This window comes from Solenopsis invicta, chromosome 10, assembly GCF_016802725.1.
Source record: "Solenopsis invicta isolate M01_SB chromosome 10, UNIL_Sinv_3.0, whole genome shotgun sequence".
In the NCBI taxonomy this organism is placed as follows: Eukaryota; Metazoa; Arthropoda; class Insecta; order Hymenoptera; family Formicidae; genus Solenopsis; species Solenopsis invicta.
In genome coordinates this window covers 203,192-219,958 of record NC_052673.1, presented here as the reverse complement: position 1 = coordinate 219,958, position 16,767 = coordinate 203,192, and the positions used below count along the sequence as shown (strand labels likewise).

General features: G+C 32.1%; 1 protein-coding gene and 1 pseudogene across 2 annotated transcripts in view; both read left to right on the top strand.

The window, feature by feature from the left end:
- The first annotated feature begins 1,082 nt into the window (after positions 1 to 1,082).
- Positions 1,083 to 16,767, top strand: part of LOC113005801 (putative fatty acyl-CoA reductase CG5065) — a 73,623-nt gene continuing 57,938 nt past the window's right edge. Inside the window, exons 1-3 of one of the 2 annotated variants that reach the window (XM_039454677.1) lie at positions 1,083 to 1,349; positions 1,731 to 2,004; positions 5,610 to 5,926. In XM_039454677.1, the coding sequence (XP_039310611.1) occupies positions 1,759 to 2,004; positions 5,610 to 5,926 (563 nt within the window). In that variant the 5' untranslated portion in view covers positions 1,083 to 1,349; positions 1,731 to 1,758. Of the gene's footprint in view, positions 1,350 to 1,716; positions 2,005 to 5,609; positions 5,927 to 16,767 lie in introns of those variants that run through there. The other variant, XM_039454676.1, reaches the window with a different exon arrangement.
- On the top strand, positions 5,954 to 11,773 carry LOC113006226 (annotated as a pseudogene).

The following is a 16,767-nucleotide window of genomic DNA, read 5'->3' as shown; positions in this document are numbered from 1 at the left end:
CAATTGAACAATTAAAATAACAACAAAAAATAAAACTACGGATACTAAAAAATAGTTTTTAAAAGTTTGAAATAAAAATTAATTATAGCAAATACTTGACATTTTAAATGCTAATTCTACTTGTAGCACATTATTGTACCAATTAAAAATTAAAATTGAAATTTACACTTTGTTTAATAAAATACTTTTTTTTTCAATAATAAATTGTACTTAACCAGCATTCGGGAGACGCCACGCTGAATGTTATAACTATTCAGTATATAATGTAATGTTATATTTATTATTTAGTTGATTTTATGTTAATTTGTTTTTTATTTCCAATTTTTTACTAAATTTGTTAATTTAGTTAATTTTTATTAATTTGTTGGTTTTTTCTTATTTTTGTAATTTTTGTAATTAACTTTTTAATTTTTTAATTTTTATTTAATTTTAATTAACTTTATAATTTTTTAAATTGTTTTTTAAATTTTTAATTTTTTTTGTTATTAATTAATTTTTAATCTTAAACTTTTTAATTCTTGTTATTAAACCAACTTTTGGCAGCAGTCGGGAGTTTTTTTTTTATTATCTCTTATAGTTTCGACGATACACGCTTCGAAAGAAAAAATCCGATTTTCTTCAAAGGGGTGTTTCACCCTTAAAAGTGTATTAGGACACGAAAAAAAATACGTGTCCCTTATTTTAATCTGTACAACATATTAAAGGCACGCGGACGGGTGCGCCTACCGTGCGTATCGAGAGATTTTTAATTATTTTTGGAAAATGGGAATGTTGTATCGTAACTTTATCATATACCGTTGAATTCGTAATAAAATAAGCTTTATTTTGCTTATAAAAAAAATAAAAATTAAAAAAAAAATAGGTAAGTGGTAGGGGAAAGTATTAAAAAAAATTAAAAGAAAAATTTTTTTTCTGCTGTCATAAATTACTCTTCGAGCCATTCAACTTTCATTTAAAACATTTTTTTCTATCTCTTATAGTTTCGACAGCATACACTTCGAAAGAAAAAAACCTATTTTCTTCAAAGGGGTGTTTCACCCCCTTAAAGTGCGTATGGGCACGTATAAAAAAATACGTGTCCCTTATTTTTATCTGTACTACACATATTAAAAACTCGTTTTAATCTGAGGCGGACACTTCCTTGTGTTTCCTTGTTAGTTGACATAAACATTTCAACGACGTTACTATCTGTATTTTTTAGCTGCAGTACGGTTGTAAGAAAAGTTATAAAGTTTTAAAGAAAGTTATGTGAACGTTCCTATAACTGTTATATTACTAGATTGTGCTCCTTGGGTATATAAAATCACACAAACAATACAAGCACGAAGACCTAGCTGCGACCGTAGAAGGTATTCTTGTTCAATTTGTAATAATATGTGTTTAATGAATGTATAAATACTTACGATTTTTTTCACATGCTTTTCTTATCTGGCAGCGCCAAGTTTTGTAGTTTAAAAATGTTTTATTTTAATAAAACTTTCTTATTTCTGTTTCCTCTTTAATACATAAATTATACAAACACTCACTATTCGCAAGCAGTATTTGAATTTCAAAAACCAATAATTAAAAAAACTCTAAATATTAAAATAAAAAAGATATTGCTAAATATCATAATCTCCCCTATCGTAAACTTATTTAAACTAACAATATATTTCAAATAGGAAAAAAGAATTTTTGTACTTTTAAAAATTATAATGATAATATGCTAATTTATTAATGAATTTTCACAGTTGTGTAGAGCTTAAAATTTACACAAAAATGGCTACGACGAAGGTAGAATTCAACTCGGGACACGCACACGATAAGGATTACTTGAGAGGAAAAACGATTGACGAATTCTTTGCCGGGACGATGATACTTTTAACTGGCGCTACGGGCTTCTTAGGGAAAGCCCTTTTGGAAAAGCTACTGCACTCATGTCCCGTGGCCGCAATTTTTGTACTAATCCGTCCAAAAAAAGACAAAACGATCGAGCAACGTTTCGAAGAACTGCTGAATGATCCCGTTCGTATATATATGCTTGAATATACATTTTTCATTAATTATATATTAGCACAAAATATTTATAAAATATTTACTAAGTATTTATAATATTTATTTTAATATTTTATAAACATTTATCATAAACATTTAATAAATGCTCTTATGGTTTTAGAGTTAATAGATCATAAATATTTATCATAAAAGTTTCAAAAATATTTATGATAAATATTATGATAAATATTTTTAAAATGTTTATTTATTATTATGATAAAGATTTGTAAAATTTTTTCAAAATTAAATTTATATAAAATTTTTTGGTATTAAAAATCAGTAAATAACATTTTTAAAGTATTTATTGTTGTGTATTTTAAATATTTAAAGAAACATTATCTGCTGAGTGGAATTGATAGAATAAAATTGAAAATTATGAGTTAATTTTAATTTAATTAATTAATTAATTAATTACAATATTAATGTAGTGTAACTCTTGGATAAGATAGGTTTATTTGTAAGTCATTTCTTTCTGTGTACAAATTGCATGTTAGATTTTTATTAGTCAGAACTAGAGACCTTATAATAAGAGACTGGCCACTGCTACTGTTTTGTAATAAAATGGCTTCTGTTGCAAAGCATCTAAAGACTCTAGAAACATCACGCGTCACAACGTTCAATAGAGCGCAATAGAGTGCGCATTTATTATTGTTAGAGTGTGAGTTGTATATTTTTTGGATAAAAAATTTGTTCTTGTGGTAAGTACAACTCTTGTAAACTATAAACTATTGTAAATTATAAATTATATTTTAATTCAATATTTTTATAACAACGCAAGTGAACTAAACCTTTTAATCTTACTCTATAGTTAAATATTTTTTAATGTTATAATTTGTGTGTGTGTGTGTGTGTGTGTGTGTGTGTGTGTGTGTGTGTGAAGATTCATTTTTATAAAATATTACTATGTTAGAGTAAAATTATATAAGACGTTATTTATATAAGAGAATTAAAAATCTACAATTAAAATTGTTGTGTTATTATTGTATTTGTCAATTTTATTTTATAATATATAATTAATCCTATAATCTTAATTTTATAATTTTTTAATCTAATAATTAAAAAATGTCGTTAAATCGAAAATTGATTGTTAGTCCCAATTGTGCCGTTTAAAATGATTTGACGCGTAAAAATTGAAATAAAATAAAAAATTCTTATTTCATAGGCTAACTCCACATTGATATTTATTTTGTTAATAATAATTAAATTAACAATCAACAAACGTCAAAATTAGATAAACAGTAACCAACAAATGACCAACAATTAGCTATAATTGTTAAAAGTTAATTTTGTTAAGCTAACTTCACAGCTTCTATGCGCATCACACGCATCTTTATAGTAATTTCTAATTGGTTCGGCCATTTTATTACAAAGTTTGGCTTCACCAATGCGCGCGAACATGGACGGTGGCCAGTCTCTTATTATAGGATTTTTAGTCAGAATATAAAACGGCTTAAAATTAAAACAATTTAATTAGCCAAATTCTAATCTTTAATTCGTAATTTTTAATCTCTAATGTGTAATGTGACATACGGACATTAGAATTTGTGTCGTTAAATTTATCAGTAAGATTTAACTAGTTATCCTGCTTCCTAAAATCAGAATTGACGACGGAAGTCATTGAACTTTATTTCGCACTTAAGCAGTAGCAGCACATTCAACTAAAAAATGTGGTATACAGGGTGATTCAGAATAACCCGTTGTCTTTTAAGGGACGTATTCCTGGTCGAATTCTAAAACGATTTTTCTTTTGCCAAAAATTTGTCAGACGCTTAGATTTTAAAATATCAGTCGATTAAGTTAGCGTATCAAGGGTCGAATACAGATGGTACGCAGGGGCAGCACACTCACCGTTACGTGCGGGTGTGTCGTGAGGTGCCTGCTGCGCTCAACTGATACAACACAAGTATTTCTCCTTTCTCACTTTCTCTCTCTCTCTCTCTCTCTCTCTCTCTCTCTCTCTCTCTCTCTCTCTCTCTATCACATCACAATGCTAGCTTTAACTTAAAAATGCAATTAATTTTTATCTTAATTTTAATGATTTTAATAAGAGAAGTGCCAGGAAATTTTTTGTACAGTTAAAGAATTGAACAAAGAATTGCACGAAATCTACAAAAGTATTTACATCTCGAGTTTTTAGAAACAATAGTACTTTTTTTGTTACAGAGAGAGAGGGGGGGGGAGGGAGAGAGAGAAAGAAAGCAAACGCACGCGCGCACGTGCGCGCGTGCTTGCATGAACAAGTTTGGACATGCATTTACTTATGTATTATTCTGTACAGCGATCAATTAGTTGTCTCCACAATAAGACAGACCAAAGTTTCTTTGATCCTCTCGTAAATTATCACTTTAATATCATAATACATAATTTATTCACTTGATCAATAAAACTTGAGTAACTAATTAACGATCACTTCGAGTAACGATCATTGTAAATAATTATTAGTCATTCGGCGTGCGAAAATATGTAGCTCGATAAAACCCGTGTTTACGCGCGACGAACAGACAACACGTGTTTACTCGACAACAGGAAAGAGCCGACTGATTTTATGGGATACGTTATGATCGAATATGAATGCGTGATTGATCGAACAGAGGTTAAAACGCGGCAATTTAAAAGTAAAATAGTGATTAATATTGTTTTTAATAATAAAATTTATTGAAAAATATTTTTCTATTTATTTTATTAAAATTATTTTTTTGTATCAAGAGATTCTACACTGAGAAAAAAAGTTATTAAATTTTAATAAATATTTGTTTGAATACTTGCAATGACATAATTTATTAAATGTAATTAAATATCTAGATTCGTGCAATTCTTTGTTCGATTCTTCGACTGTATAAAGAATTTCCTGGCACTTCTCTTATTAAAATCATTAAAATTAAGTAGAAAATTAATTACATTTTTAAGTTAAAGCTAGCATTGTGATGTGACAGAGAGAGAAAAAGAGAGAGAGAGAGAGAAAAAGACAGACAGAGAGAGTGAGTGAGAGAGTGAGAGGGGAGAAAGACTTGTGTGTTGTATTAGCTGAGCGCAGCAGGCACCACACCCGCGCGTAACGGTGAATGCGCCGCCCCTGCGTACCATCTGTATTCTACCCGTGATACGCTAACTTAATCGGGTGATATTTCAAAATCTAAGCGTCTGACAAATTTTTGGCAAAGGAAAAATCGTCTTAGGATTCGACCAGAATTACGTCCCTTGAAAGACAACGGGTTATTCTGAATCACCCTGTACAATATACACTAAGAAAAACGTATTTACGTGATTAAATTTTTCAACTTGATTTTACTTTTTCCGTTCAAATACTTTATTTAAATACTTGAATTTTAATTTAGGCATTTGTATATGTAATTTAAATATATACTTTAAATATATACTAATTTAAATATATAAATACTGAAAAAATTTAATTAAACTGATAAATTCAGTTGACAACTTTTTTTCTCTGTGCACAATGCTCTTTTCTGCTTGATTTTCTTGTGATTTATAGCATTTTTATTGTAATAAGTTTGAACTGCAGTCGAAAACTTATTTATTTGCAAAACGAAACAAAAATAGTGTTTTTTCTGTGACAGGTTTTTGACAAAATACGATCAGAGTTCCCGAGTACTTTGAAGAAGATCTTCCCCGTGAAAGGCGACGTGGGCCTGCCGGAACTAGGACTCCAGCCCAAAGACAGGGATATGCTTTTACAGAATGTCAATATTGTGTTCCATAGCGCGGCCACCGTACGTTTCGATGAGCCGCTGAAAATTGCAGTTAATCTGAACGTGATAGGCACCGATCGTATATTGGATTTATGCAGGCGCATGACAAATCTTACTAGCGTCATACATGTCAGTACAGCCTACAGTAATGTTGATCGACGAGAGATTGAAGAATTGATTTACACGTAAGTTCCCCTAGTTGCACGTATGACACTCATACCGATGGTATGATACGACCGTTTTTATCTTGATGACACATCTTCGAGATCAAATTATTTTATTGCAAAACGTTCTACATTGCATTAGAAAGAAAATTGTCAACTTGACTAATTAAATATATAAATATTCAAATTAAAATTTAAGTATTTTATATATTTAAATTAAATATACAAATCAATGAACTGAAAGGCATTAATCACTTTGAAAATTTAATCAAGTTAACAATTATTTTTATAAAACGTATAAAATGAATTGAATGCATAATATACTTGAAATAATTGAAACAATAACAGATTAATAAGAATAATAAAGTATTTGTTAATATTAAATGTTCGACATTCAATGTAGATCTAATCGATAGAGGGTCAAAAAGGATTGGCGGCAAAAAGCTTATTGTGTCAAGCTTTTGATTAATAACGTGTTAAATTATTATCTATATTTGTTTTTTTATACATTAAAGAAGGTGAGAGTATTATGTCGATATCGACAGACACATCTATTTACATGCATTAAAATGTTGTTATAATCTAGCAATAATGTAAGGCATTGTTAGAGAATTTATATTTATAAGTTGGTAACTTTGTCACCACTGTTGAGGAACGTGACTTTATGTGAGCGCGTTTGTGAACACATTGAGAGACGTGCGGTACGCCATGCTCAACCTATTGTCTCACGCATATCTCAAGTTTAATAAAGTTGCACATTGCTAATAAATAAATGTGGACTCAATTACTGAACCCATAACATGGCGCAGTCGTTTTAAATCCTCCCTGGGTTGGAAAATTCAACAAGGACAAGAAGAAAATCATCTGTAATACAAAGTAATTGTGCGGACGAAAAGACGCCACAAACTAAACAAGGAGCGATATACACCGGCTTGAATGTAAAGAAGGATGGATTCTTTCAAACAACCAGACTCAATGTCGATGGAAGGAGACCTTGGAAAAAATTGGAAAAAATTCAAGGCAAGTTTTGATCTCTTCTCAGTAGCCTAATGATTAGATACAAAAATTCCAAAAATTTAAGCGGCAGCATTACTGCATTGTATTGGCGAAGAGGTTAGGAAAGTAATAGAAACAATTGAGATAACTGAGGCCAAAAAAACCAACATCAGTACACTCAAGACCAAATTAGAAGATTATTTTGTTCCAAAATCAAATCCAAGTGTAGAAAGCCATAAATTTAATACTCGAGTTCAAGGTACTGGAGAAGATTTTGATACGTTGTGGCGGACTTGAAGAGATTAGCAGCAAATTGCGAATTTGGTACATTAAAAGAGCAATTGATAAAGGATCGAATCGTGTGCGGCATACGTGATTCAAAGGTGCGAAACAGGTTGTTAAGGGAAAAAGACTTAAATCTAACAAAGGCCATTGAGATAAGCAGAGCAGCAGAGCAGGCGGAACACCAAATAAAGCAACTTTGTGGGGTAAATACAAAGTTAGAAGTCCACACAGTCAAGCAGCATTCAAACGAGCTGAGGAAAGCATCGAAGCAACCTAAGCACAGTAAGAACCGAGGGATTTAGAGAGATCTGGTGATCAGCAAAACGATAGACGACGGGAGAGCAAGGTAACTTCTCAACAGAAAGATTGTCATTGTTGCGGTTACAAGCATAGGGTATAAATGTCCAGCGTGGGGTAAAACATGTATGAAATGTAAAAAGTCGAATCATTTTGCGAAAATGTGTAAAAATGAAAATTTTCGTGCATTGGAAGGAGAAACGTCGTCGGGAAATTCGTTTGTAATAGACACAATTGAAATTGATGCTCTAGATACCTGCTGGTACGAAATAATTGAATTACTAGATTGCAACAAACGTGTTAAATTCAAACTTGATACTGGGGCACAAGTATATGTCATTCCCGAATACGTTTTTCAATTCTTAAAACTTAATAATGAACTAAAAAAAAACAAATATGCTAATCTCGAATTACTGCGGTCAGAAGCTAGAAGTTAAGGATAATTGTGACTTGAGGGTTAGAGTCAAGGATAAAGATACTTCAATTAATTTTGTAATAGTGAAAACACTTGACAAATCTCCTCCAATTCTTGGCATTAGTAGTTTACAAGATCTAGGATTAGTTAAAAGAAACAACATTAATGAAATAAAAACGGTTGAGAGTTTAATAGAAAAAGAAAAAGATTTATTTGAAGGCACAGGAAAAATAAAAATAAAACCTTGTGAATTAAAGCTCAAAGAAAATTACGACGCAAAAGTTATATTTTGTCGTAGAGTCCCGTTTCAATTAATAAAAAAATTAGAAAATGAACTGAAAAGAATGGTTTAAGAAAATATCATTAAAAAAATTACTAAACCAACAGAATTTGTGAATCTCATTGTTCTAATCCGCAAAGAAAATGGAGATTTGAGAATATGTTTAATTCCTCAAAATCTTAACAAAGCTATCGTACGTGAATACTTTGAGATTCCGACGTTTGAAGAACTTACGCGCGATATGTTAGGAGCTACAATATTTAGTACTCTAGATGCAAATAAAGTTTTCTAGCAAGTGGTATTAACAGAAAAGTCTTCAGAGTTGACAACGTTTGCAACGCCGTTTGGAAGGTTTAGATTCCTTAGATTGCCGTTTGGATTATCAAATGCTCCTAAGATTTTCCATCGTGTCTTTATAGAAATATTTGGTGACATTAAAGGTGTGAAAGTATATTTAGATGACTTAATTATTTATGCTAGTAGTGAAAGAGAACACGATGAGATTTTACAATTAGTTTTAAAAAGAGCTAGAGAATATGAAGTCAAATTTAATTTGAATAAATGTAATTTTAAAGTTAAGCAAGTAAGATATGTAAGACATATATTATCTGCGAAAGGCATTAGTATGAATAATAAAAAAATAGAAGCAATTAAAAATATTTCAGAATCAACTAATGTGAAAGAATTAAGCAGATTCCTGGGAATAGTAACTTATGGAGGGAAGTTTATCCCAAAGTTATCGAATTTAACGGCAAATCTAAGGTCTCTAAAGAAAAAAGATAGCGCGTGGACGTGGTTACCATAAAATAAAATGAAATTTGAAATGTTAAAGCAGAAACTTGTGGAGGCTGTTCTAGGATTTTATAATAAAAATAAACAAATTGTACTTTCGGTTGACAGCTCTAAAGATGGTATGGGAGCAGTTATTCTTCAGAAAAGTAGACCGATTGCATATGCCTCAAGATCACTACCAGTAACTCAGCAAAATTATGCATAGATTGAAAAAGAACTCTTGGCTATAGTTTTTGGGTGTCAGCGTTTCCATCAGTTTCTGTTTGGAAAAGAATTTATAGTAGAGACGGACCACAAACCACTCAAAGCTATTTTTAAGAAATTGTTAGATAAATGTCCATTGCGATTACAAAGGCTAAGAATAGCTTTGCAAAACTATTCTTTTGAAGTTAAATATAAACCGGGATCACAATTATATTTGGCTGATCTCGAGCACACAGTAAAGACAACAGTTTCAAGCTAGTAGAGTCAGCTGTAGAGGCACAAGTTGATTTAATAAACTATATTAACGTTACACCAAAAAAGTTTAAATTAATTGTGGAAGAAACTAGTAAAGACAAAGAGATGAAGAAGTTAATAAAAGTCATTAATGAGGGGTGGCCGGAAGGATCAAGTCAGTTTATTAATTAGGTCTTATTGGAAAATTCGAGATGAACTTGTAATAGCTAGAGAAGTAGTTTTTAAAGGTGACCGAATAATTATTCCGAAAAGCAAGTTGATATTTTAAACAGATTACATTATAATCATCTTGGAAAAGAAAACACTCTTTTAAGAGTACAGAAATCAGTGTATTGGCCATTTATTCAAAAGGAAATCATGGATCTCATAAATAGTTGTCTAGCTTGTTTAGTTCATCAAAAGAGTAATCAGAAAGAATCGCTATTAAACAAAAAAACAACTAATCATCCGTGGAGTCAAGTTGCAGTTGATTTATTTCATTTTGATAACAAGGAATATTTGTTATTAGTAGATATATATTCGAAATATTTGGAAATAGTTTGCCTAAATCGTAATACAACTCATGAAAAAATCATTGCAGTGGTTAAATCTATTTTTGCAAGACATGGCAAGCCAGATATATTGTACTCGGATAATGGTCCACAATTTGTAAACAACACTTTTCAAAATTTTTTTGAGGAATGGGAGATCATTCAAAGAACGAGCTCCCCTAAGTATTCACAGTCTAATGGATTTATTGAGCGACACATTCAGACAATAAAAAGAATTTTAAAGAAAGCATTGTATAATGGTAGAGACACATTCCGGTAAATAAGTTATGTTCATCACCTGCGCAATCTTTTTTTGGGAGAAGACTAAAAGGACTTTTGCCGGTTAAAGAGGAAGTTTTATATTCGAATAAATTTAAGAGCAGTTATATAAATAGTAAAAATTGTCAACAGATGCAAAAGTTTTATTATGATAGAAATGCAAAAGATTTGCCAGGTGGTCGCGGATGATAAAGTTATAATTCAAAGAGATAATAATGAGTGGAAACCGGGTAAAATAATTAGAGTGGACTCAAATTGTCCAAGGTTTTATATTGTTAAATTGGATGAAAATGGACAAATGTATTAATTTAACACACCTATTTTTTTTCTTTAGAAACCGCAGGTTCCTAAAGAAAAAAAATAGGTTTGTTAAAAATTAAGATTTGGATCAGATTCATGAACAGTTTATTGAATGTAACCGAGCAAATAACGCCATTAAGAATGTTACTACTAATCATAAGAGCAGTTCAGAGACTGCGGAGGATGGAACTGAAATTGCCAATTCTAGCAAATGGATCTCAAACGGTGATTTTAGTCAAAATTCTCAAATACAAAATAAAATATTGGAAGATAATAAGAACACTGGTGAGCGATCATTACAGTTACAACTAGGTCTGGTCGTACAGTGAATAAGCCACAGTACTTATAAGACTATGTTTAAGACACTTGTGTAAACCGTATTCATGTTGATATTCATTTAAGTAGATCTTAAGTTGTTAGATAAGTTTGCATACTGCTGTTCTGATTGTATTCTGCATTTCTTCAAGTTTAAAAAAAAAATTTATGCTTATTTTGAGTTCTCGAATTTACTTATTTTATTTTATTGTTAAAAGGGGTATGTTAGAGAATTTATATTTATAAGTTGGTAACTTTGTCACCACCGTTGAGGAACGTGACTTTATGTGAGCGCGTTTGTGAACACACTGAGAGACGTGCGCCATGCTCAACCTATTGTCTCACGCATATCTCAAGTTTAATAAAGTTGTACATTGCTAATAAATATATGTGGACTCAATTACTGAACCCATAACAGGCATGGAAACCAAATGAAGTTGCCATAGGTTTGTTCGAGTTGCTTGAAATCCCCAAAAATTTTTGCACTCGAGATGAGATAAATATATATTCGACCGTGAGAAAGAGATGGACAACAAAGAAATTAATTTAAAAAGGGCAGCAACACAAACAGGCCTATTGCCACATAAATGTTACAATTAAGAAATACGCGAGGCATGACAAACAAATGAGATTATCATGCCACGAATGTAAAGCATTTTCGCAACACGGAGCCCAAAATCCCGAAAACCCATGGACTACTTGGACTAATCGTGTCACGAAAATGCTGACGAACAATTGCGCCAAGCAACGACTTAGCGCAATCACCCTTGTACAAAAGGAGCGTCTAAACGACCAAACGACAGAGAATAATCTGTGAAGTCATGTGAGCAACCGGGTATCGCGTTGTATCCGCAACTACATTACGTGTATCTACGTTGTGATCAACTGTGAGTGCAAATATATCTATTATTTGAAGCCAAGTGGACTCTATCATTCTAAACCTCCTCTGCCGGACCTCAAATTTCCTGGTGTCCGCAAGCTTAGGCTCGCCTCGTACGTTAGCCGTACAACAATGTTAAGAATAGAATATGGATCGTAGATACAATCAAAGCGTTTTTCTTCAAAAACATCGTGTCCGATAAGCGGAATAAAAGAGAATCTAGGCTATAATAATAAGTGCATACAGTACAACGGCTATTTCTTGTTTGCAATCTCGTTACGATACGAGATTCAAATTGCGAACATATTTTTTATTTAATAGAGGAATGTGAATGAATATGATATAATTTTATGAGCAATCTAGGTTGTCTTTTGATGCAAAAAGTTTTTGAAAACTCTCTAAAAGCTTCCTTAGTAGCACAAAATATTGATCCTATATTGGGAAATAATATAAACCCAATATTTTATATTGGGTGTGAATTGATTTTCAATATTGCAAAGTATGATATCGAACCTTATTTAACCAATATTGGAGTTGCAATATTGGTCCAATATTAAAAAATAAGCTAAACCAAATATTCTATTGTGGGTGTGAATTCATTTTCAATATTGGTCCAATATTGCAAAGTATGGGGTGACACTCTTTTGGACACAGTACGATTGGACACCAACCAATCATCTTGACTTATCTAACCAACGGAAAAACTCTAGGCATCGGCCGCTGTGAGTGGTGGTGTCCAATCGTGCGCACCCCCAAAGTATGATATCTACCCTTATTTAACTAATATTGGAGTTGTAATATTGGTCCAACATTAAAAAAAAATATAAATACGATATTATGGGCGGATCCCAATAGTACACGGGACCGATAGCACACCACCACTAACAGCGGCCAATGCCTAGAGTTTTTTCGTTGGTTGGGTTAGATAAGTCAAGATGATTGGTCGGTGGACTGTTGCACCGTGCGCTATCGGATCCCGTCCTAATATTACATATTGGTTGTCCATTGAATTTTTAACATTGGTCCAATATTAAAAAGTTGACACTTTGTTTTACTTAACCAATATTGGAGCTGCAATATTAGTCAAATTTTTTTTGGAACTAAGCGGTCACACATCCAAGTTGCGACTCCGGTGAACGTTGCTTGATCTGTGTGATCGCTGCAAATTGATCCCTTGTGATGACCTGTAAACACTTTGTGCTGATACTTGTATAAAGCTGGTAGATAAGGTCAATATACGTTATTAAAAAAATGGAATATGTATAATTAAAGCACATTATTTATATAAACAAATATAAAATTATAGTTTTTTTACTACTTTTACAAATGCGGAATAGTATCTGAAATAACTTTTCTGTTATTTGTTTAAGTAAGAATGAAAATTAGAAATTATATGTCAATATAATACAATAATTAAATTAAATATAAAAAAATTTTTATAAAAAAAATTTTTATAAAAAAAATTTTTTTAAAGGATTGAAAAAAATTGTTTGCTTATTTGGATGTAGATCAAAGTTTCTTTATTTAAGGACCTATTTCGTCTATCGATAATATTTACAATACAATTATTGACTTGTAACATTGGCAGCACGTTAATATTTCTTTGTAACCAATGTTCGCTTTAGATTGGGAAATCTTGGCCAATGCATTTCCATTGTAAGTGCAATATCGTACAATTCTTGACTCGTAACATTAGCAGCACGTTATCGTTTCTTTTATAAAGCATATTCTATTTAGATTGGCAAATCTTGGCCAATGCACTTTCAATGTAAGTGCAATATTGTAGGGTGATGTGAGTTAAGTGAGACGGGTTTTTTGTTTGCCTCCATAGAAGTTCAAAAAATTGAATTTTTGAACAATCAATGATTGTTTTCACTAGACAAAAAAAACTAACTTTATATAATTGCGGATTTTCAAAGTTTTGATTTTAAGTTATATTTTTAGCTACTTTTTTAAAAACGACAAATTTTGGGCTTTTGAAAAATGGTGAGGTAAAATGGGACATCAAAGAAAGTTCAGTTAAAACAGCCATAAAAACCAACTTAAATCGACTTCTATGTTTAATTTACACTTCTGAATAATAAATAATCAAAAATAGAGCAATAAAATCATTCCCTCTCTCTATAATGGCTATAACGTTTAACCCGGCGTGAGTGTGGTGGAAAAAGATTACTTTGAGTATGTGGCGGGGTGTGACATACCCCAACACAATAGTGTCTGTAAAATTTTAAATGCACCAGAATCACGTCAAATAACTGCAATATATTATAAAAGGGGATAATATAAGAAACAATTTCAATAACAAGCAAATAATATTAATTGTATTTTAATACAATTACTTGAGATAGCAATGGCACTGGTTTTTGGTTACAAAAATCAAAACGCTCATTTAGAAGAGCCACTAAGATTAATAAGTTTTTACTTAAACTAAAAAAACTCTAAAAACATAAACAACATGAGATCTTGAACAAACTAAACATATAAAATCTTATTATATCATTGAGAAACATCTTAGGAACTAGAATCGAAATTAGCACAGTCTTTGCAAGAAAAAATTGCATGATCCAAACATATGGCTTTTTCACAGCATGCACATGCATATTTAGTCTTTCGATCTTTGCGGCGTGAACAGTCAAGACATCTAACATAACGTCCAGGAGTATTTTGGAGTAATGGGCGCAATGGTTCATTGATTTGAGAAAAAATTTTCTGACGTATGTTTACGGGGATATTTTTTTTATCTACTCGTAGTCGCAAATGCGTATACACCAAACTTAATGCCATATTACGGAGAAATTCTGTTCGTGTAGTGTTTTTGTTTACATTTTCTTGAAATATTATGTTTGCATTGATAGCAGCCATATTCAGTATTCCATAAAAGAGTGTCATTGGCCAGCGTTTGCTGTTGCGCGAAACATCGTAAGTAGCGCTCAACTCATCAACAACATCGACTCCTGCTTTTGTTGAGTTGTAGAACGTAATAATTTCCGGCTTTTTCTGGTTTCCAGTGCTTTCATCAATCCTATCATCGTGAAGGGTAGACATTGCAATTACCACTTTATTATTTTTAGGGGCATAAGAGACCAAAGAAATATCCTTCTGGAAACAAAACATTGAACTTCCCGGTTCTTTTCTGGTCTTCAAAAAAACAGGTGGAATGCATCTTTTGTTTTTGCGAACTGTTCCAGTGGAAGTCAGCCTATGCTCAGCTAATAGATGCATCATCAATTCGTAACTGGTAAACCAGTTATCAAAAGTTAAATTGCGATTCGACTTTGAAATGGGCTGAATTAGTCTTTCCACTATAGCAAAAGCGCTGTTACTGACAGCGTACGGCCCTGCAGGCTGCTTCCCTGCATAAATTTCTAAATTAAAAATGTAAAAAGACTTAGCATCTACAAGTGCTTGAATTTTGATGCCATACTTAGCAGGTTTGCTTGGTATGTACACACGAAACGAGCATCGCCCTCTAAACGCCAATAACATCTCATCAATTGTCATGTACTCATGTGCTATATAGGATTGTTGGCAGCACCGAACAAATTGGTCAAACAGCCATCTTATATGAGTCAAGTTATCAGTTTTCTTTCGCTCCTCCCTCGTTGATTTGTCATCAAAGCGAATGCAATTTTGCAAAAAGTAAAATCGTTGCAATGACATAGTCGTCCGAAATATATCGACTCCTGTTCCATCCGTCCTCCATAAGTCGTTCAGATTCTGGCGGCTTGATTTATTTCGACCAGCAATGTATAGCAACCCAATAAACGCATCAAGTTCTGTAGCTGTTGTTTCTTTCATGTAATATAGCCTTTTAGGATCGTTGCAATTTGCTTGTCGTCTCAAGATTTCTTCGTTTGTATGGATCAATATAACATTCTTCATTTCCTCGGTGAAAAAAATTTTCCAACATTCAACTTCAGTTTTCGCCTCTTTTGCTGCTCCTTTCACTCCAGGCTTCTCATTAATTATGTTTTCAGCCCGAGTTCGTATATTTGTTCGTGGAGCTTGCTTGTACCACTTTTGGCCATCTTTACATTTGTAATGAGGTGCATGAACTTGGACAGAGGAGCGACGTGTTCTCAGAGATGAAAGTGTGATATTGTCGTCTGAATCCCCATCACTGTCACTTTCTACTTGATCATCATTTATCTCCTGTTCCGTATCAGATTCGAGGTTATGTTCACTACAATTATCAGATACTTCTGACGAGCTTGATTCGTCCGAAGAATTTTCTAATACCTCATGCAGCATAGACCTAAGTCGCCTTTCATCACTTTTCACATCCATTTTTAGCTAAAAAAAGCCGATATTAAGCAGAGAAAGCGAAATAAGCACTAAATAATTTTGTCACGAAATGCACACACGAGCTATGTGGCGGGGTGTGACTAACCCCAAAGACGTTTACACGCGTGTATCATGAGCGCAGGCTGACGCAACACTGCGACCACGTCACTATCCCCTCCCACACTCCCTTAGCTCCAGCTGCTTGAAATTGCTAAAATGTCGCAATGACAAATAAAAAAATATATCGATAAAAACAACAGGTGGGGTATGTCATACCCCACCACATTCACGCCGGGTTAAACTTATAATTCTTTGATGATTTGCAGTTACTGTCACATTATAGTAATGTTTAATATTAAATTTTTTCTGTATATAAGTAATAATATTCAAAATAATTAATAAAATCACTTAATTTGTACTAATTCTTCAAGAAAACATAAGAAAAGTTAATTTGCACGCAACCATTTATTATCGAAACTAGATTAAGTTTCTACAACATTTTCTTTTTTTTTTAGAAAAATAATAACTGCACATAACTTTCCTTTGTTGAACACTTAAAAAACTTAAAGCTTAAATTACGAGTATTATGAACATAAGAAAAATTTTATGAAAATAACTTTTAAGATCGGTCTCGTACAGAACAAAATGTTAGTACACAAACTCCAATGGCTAATTGAAACATGAGCTGTCATGATAAGCAACAGATAACAATTTTTCGTTTTGCTCTAAACTTACTACTACATAGAAATA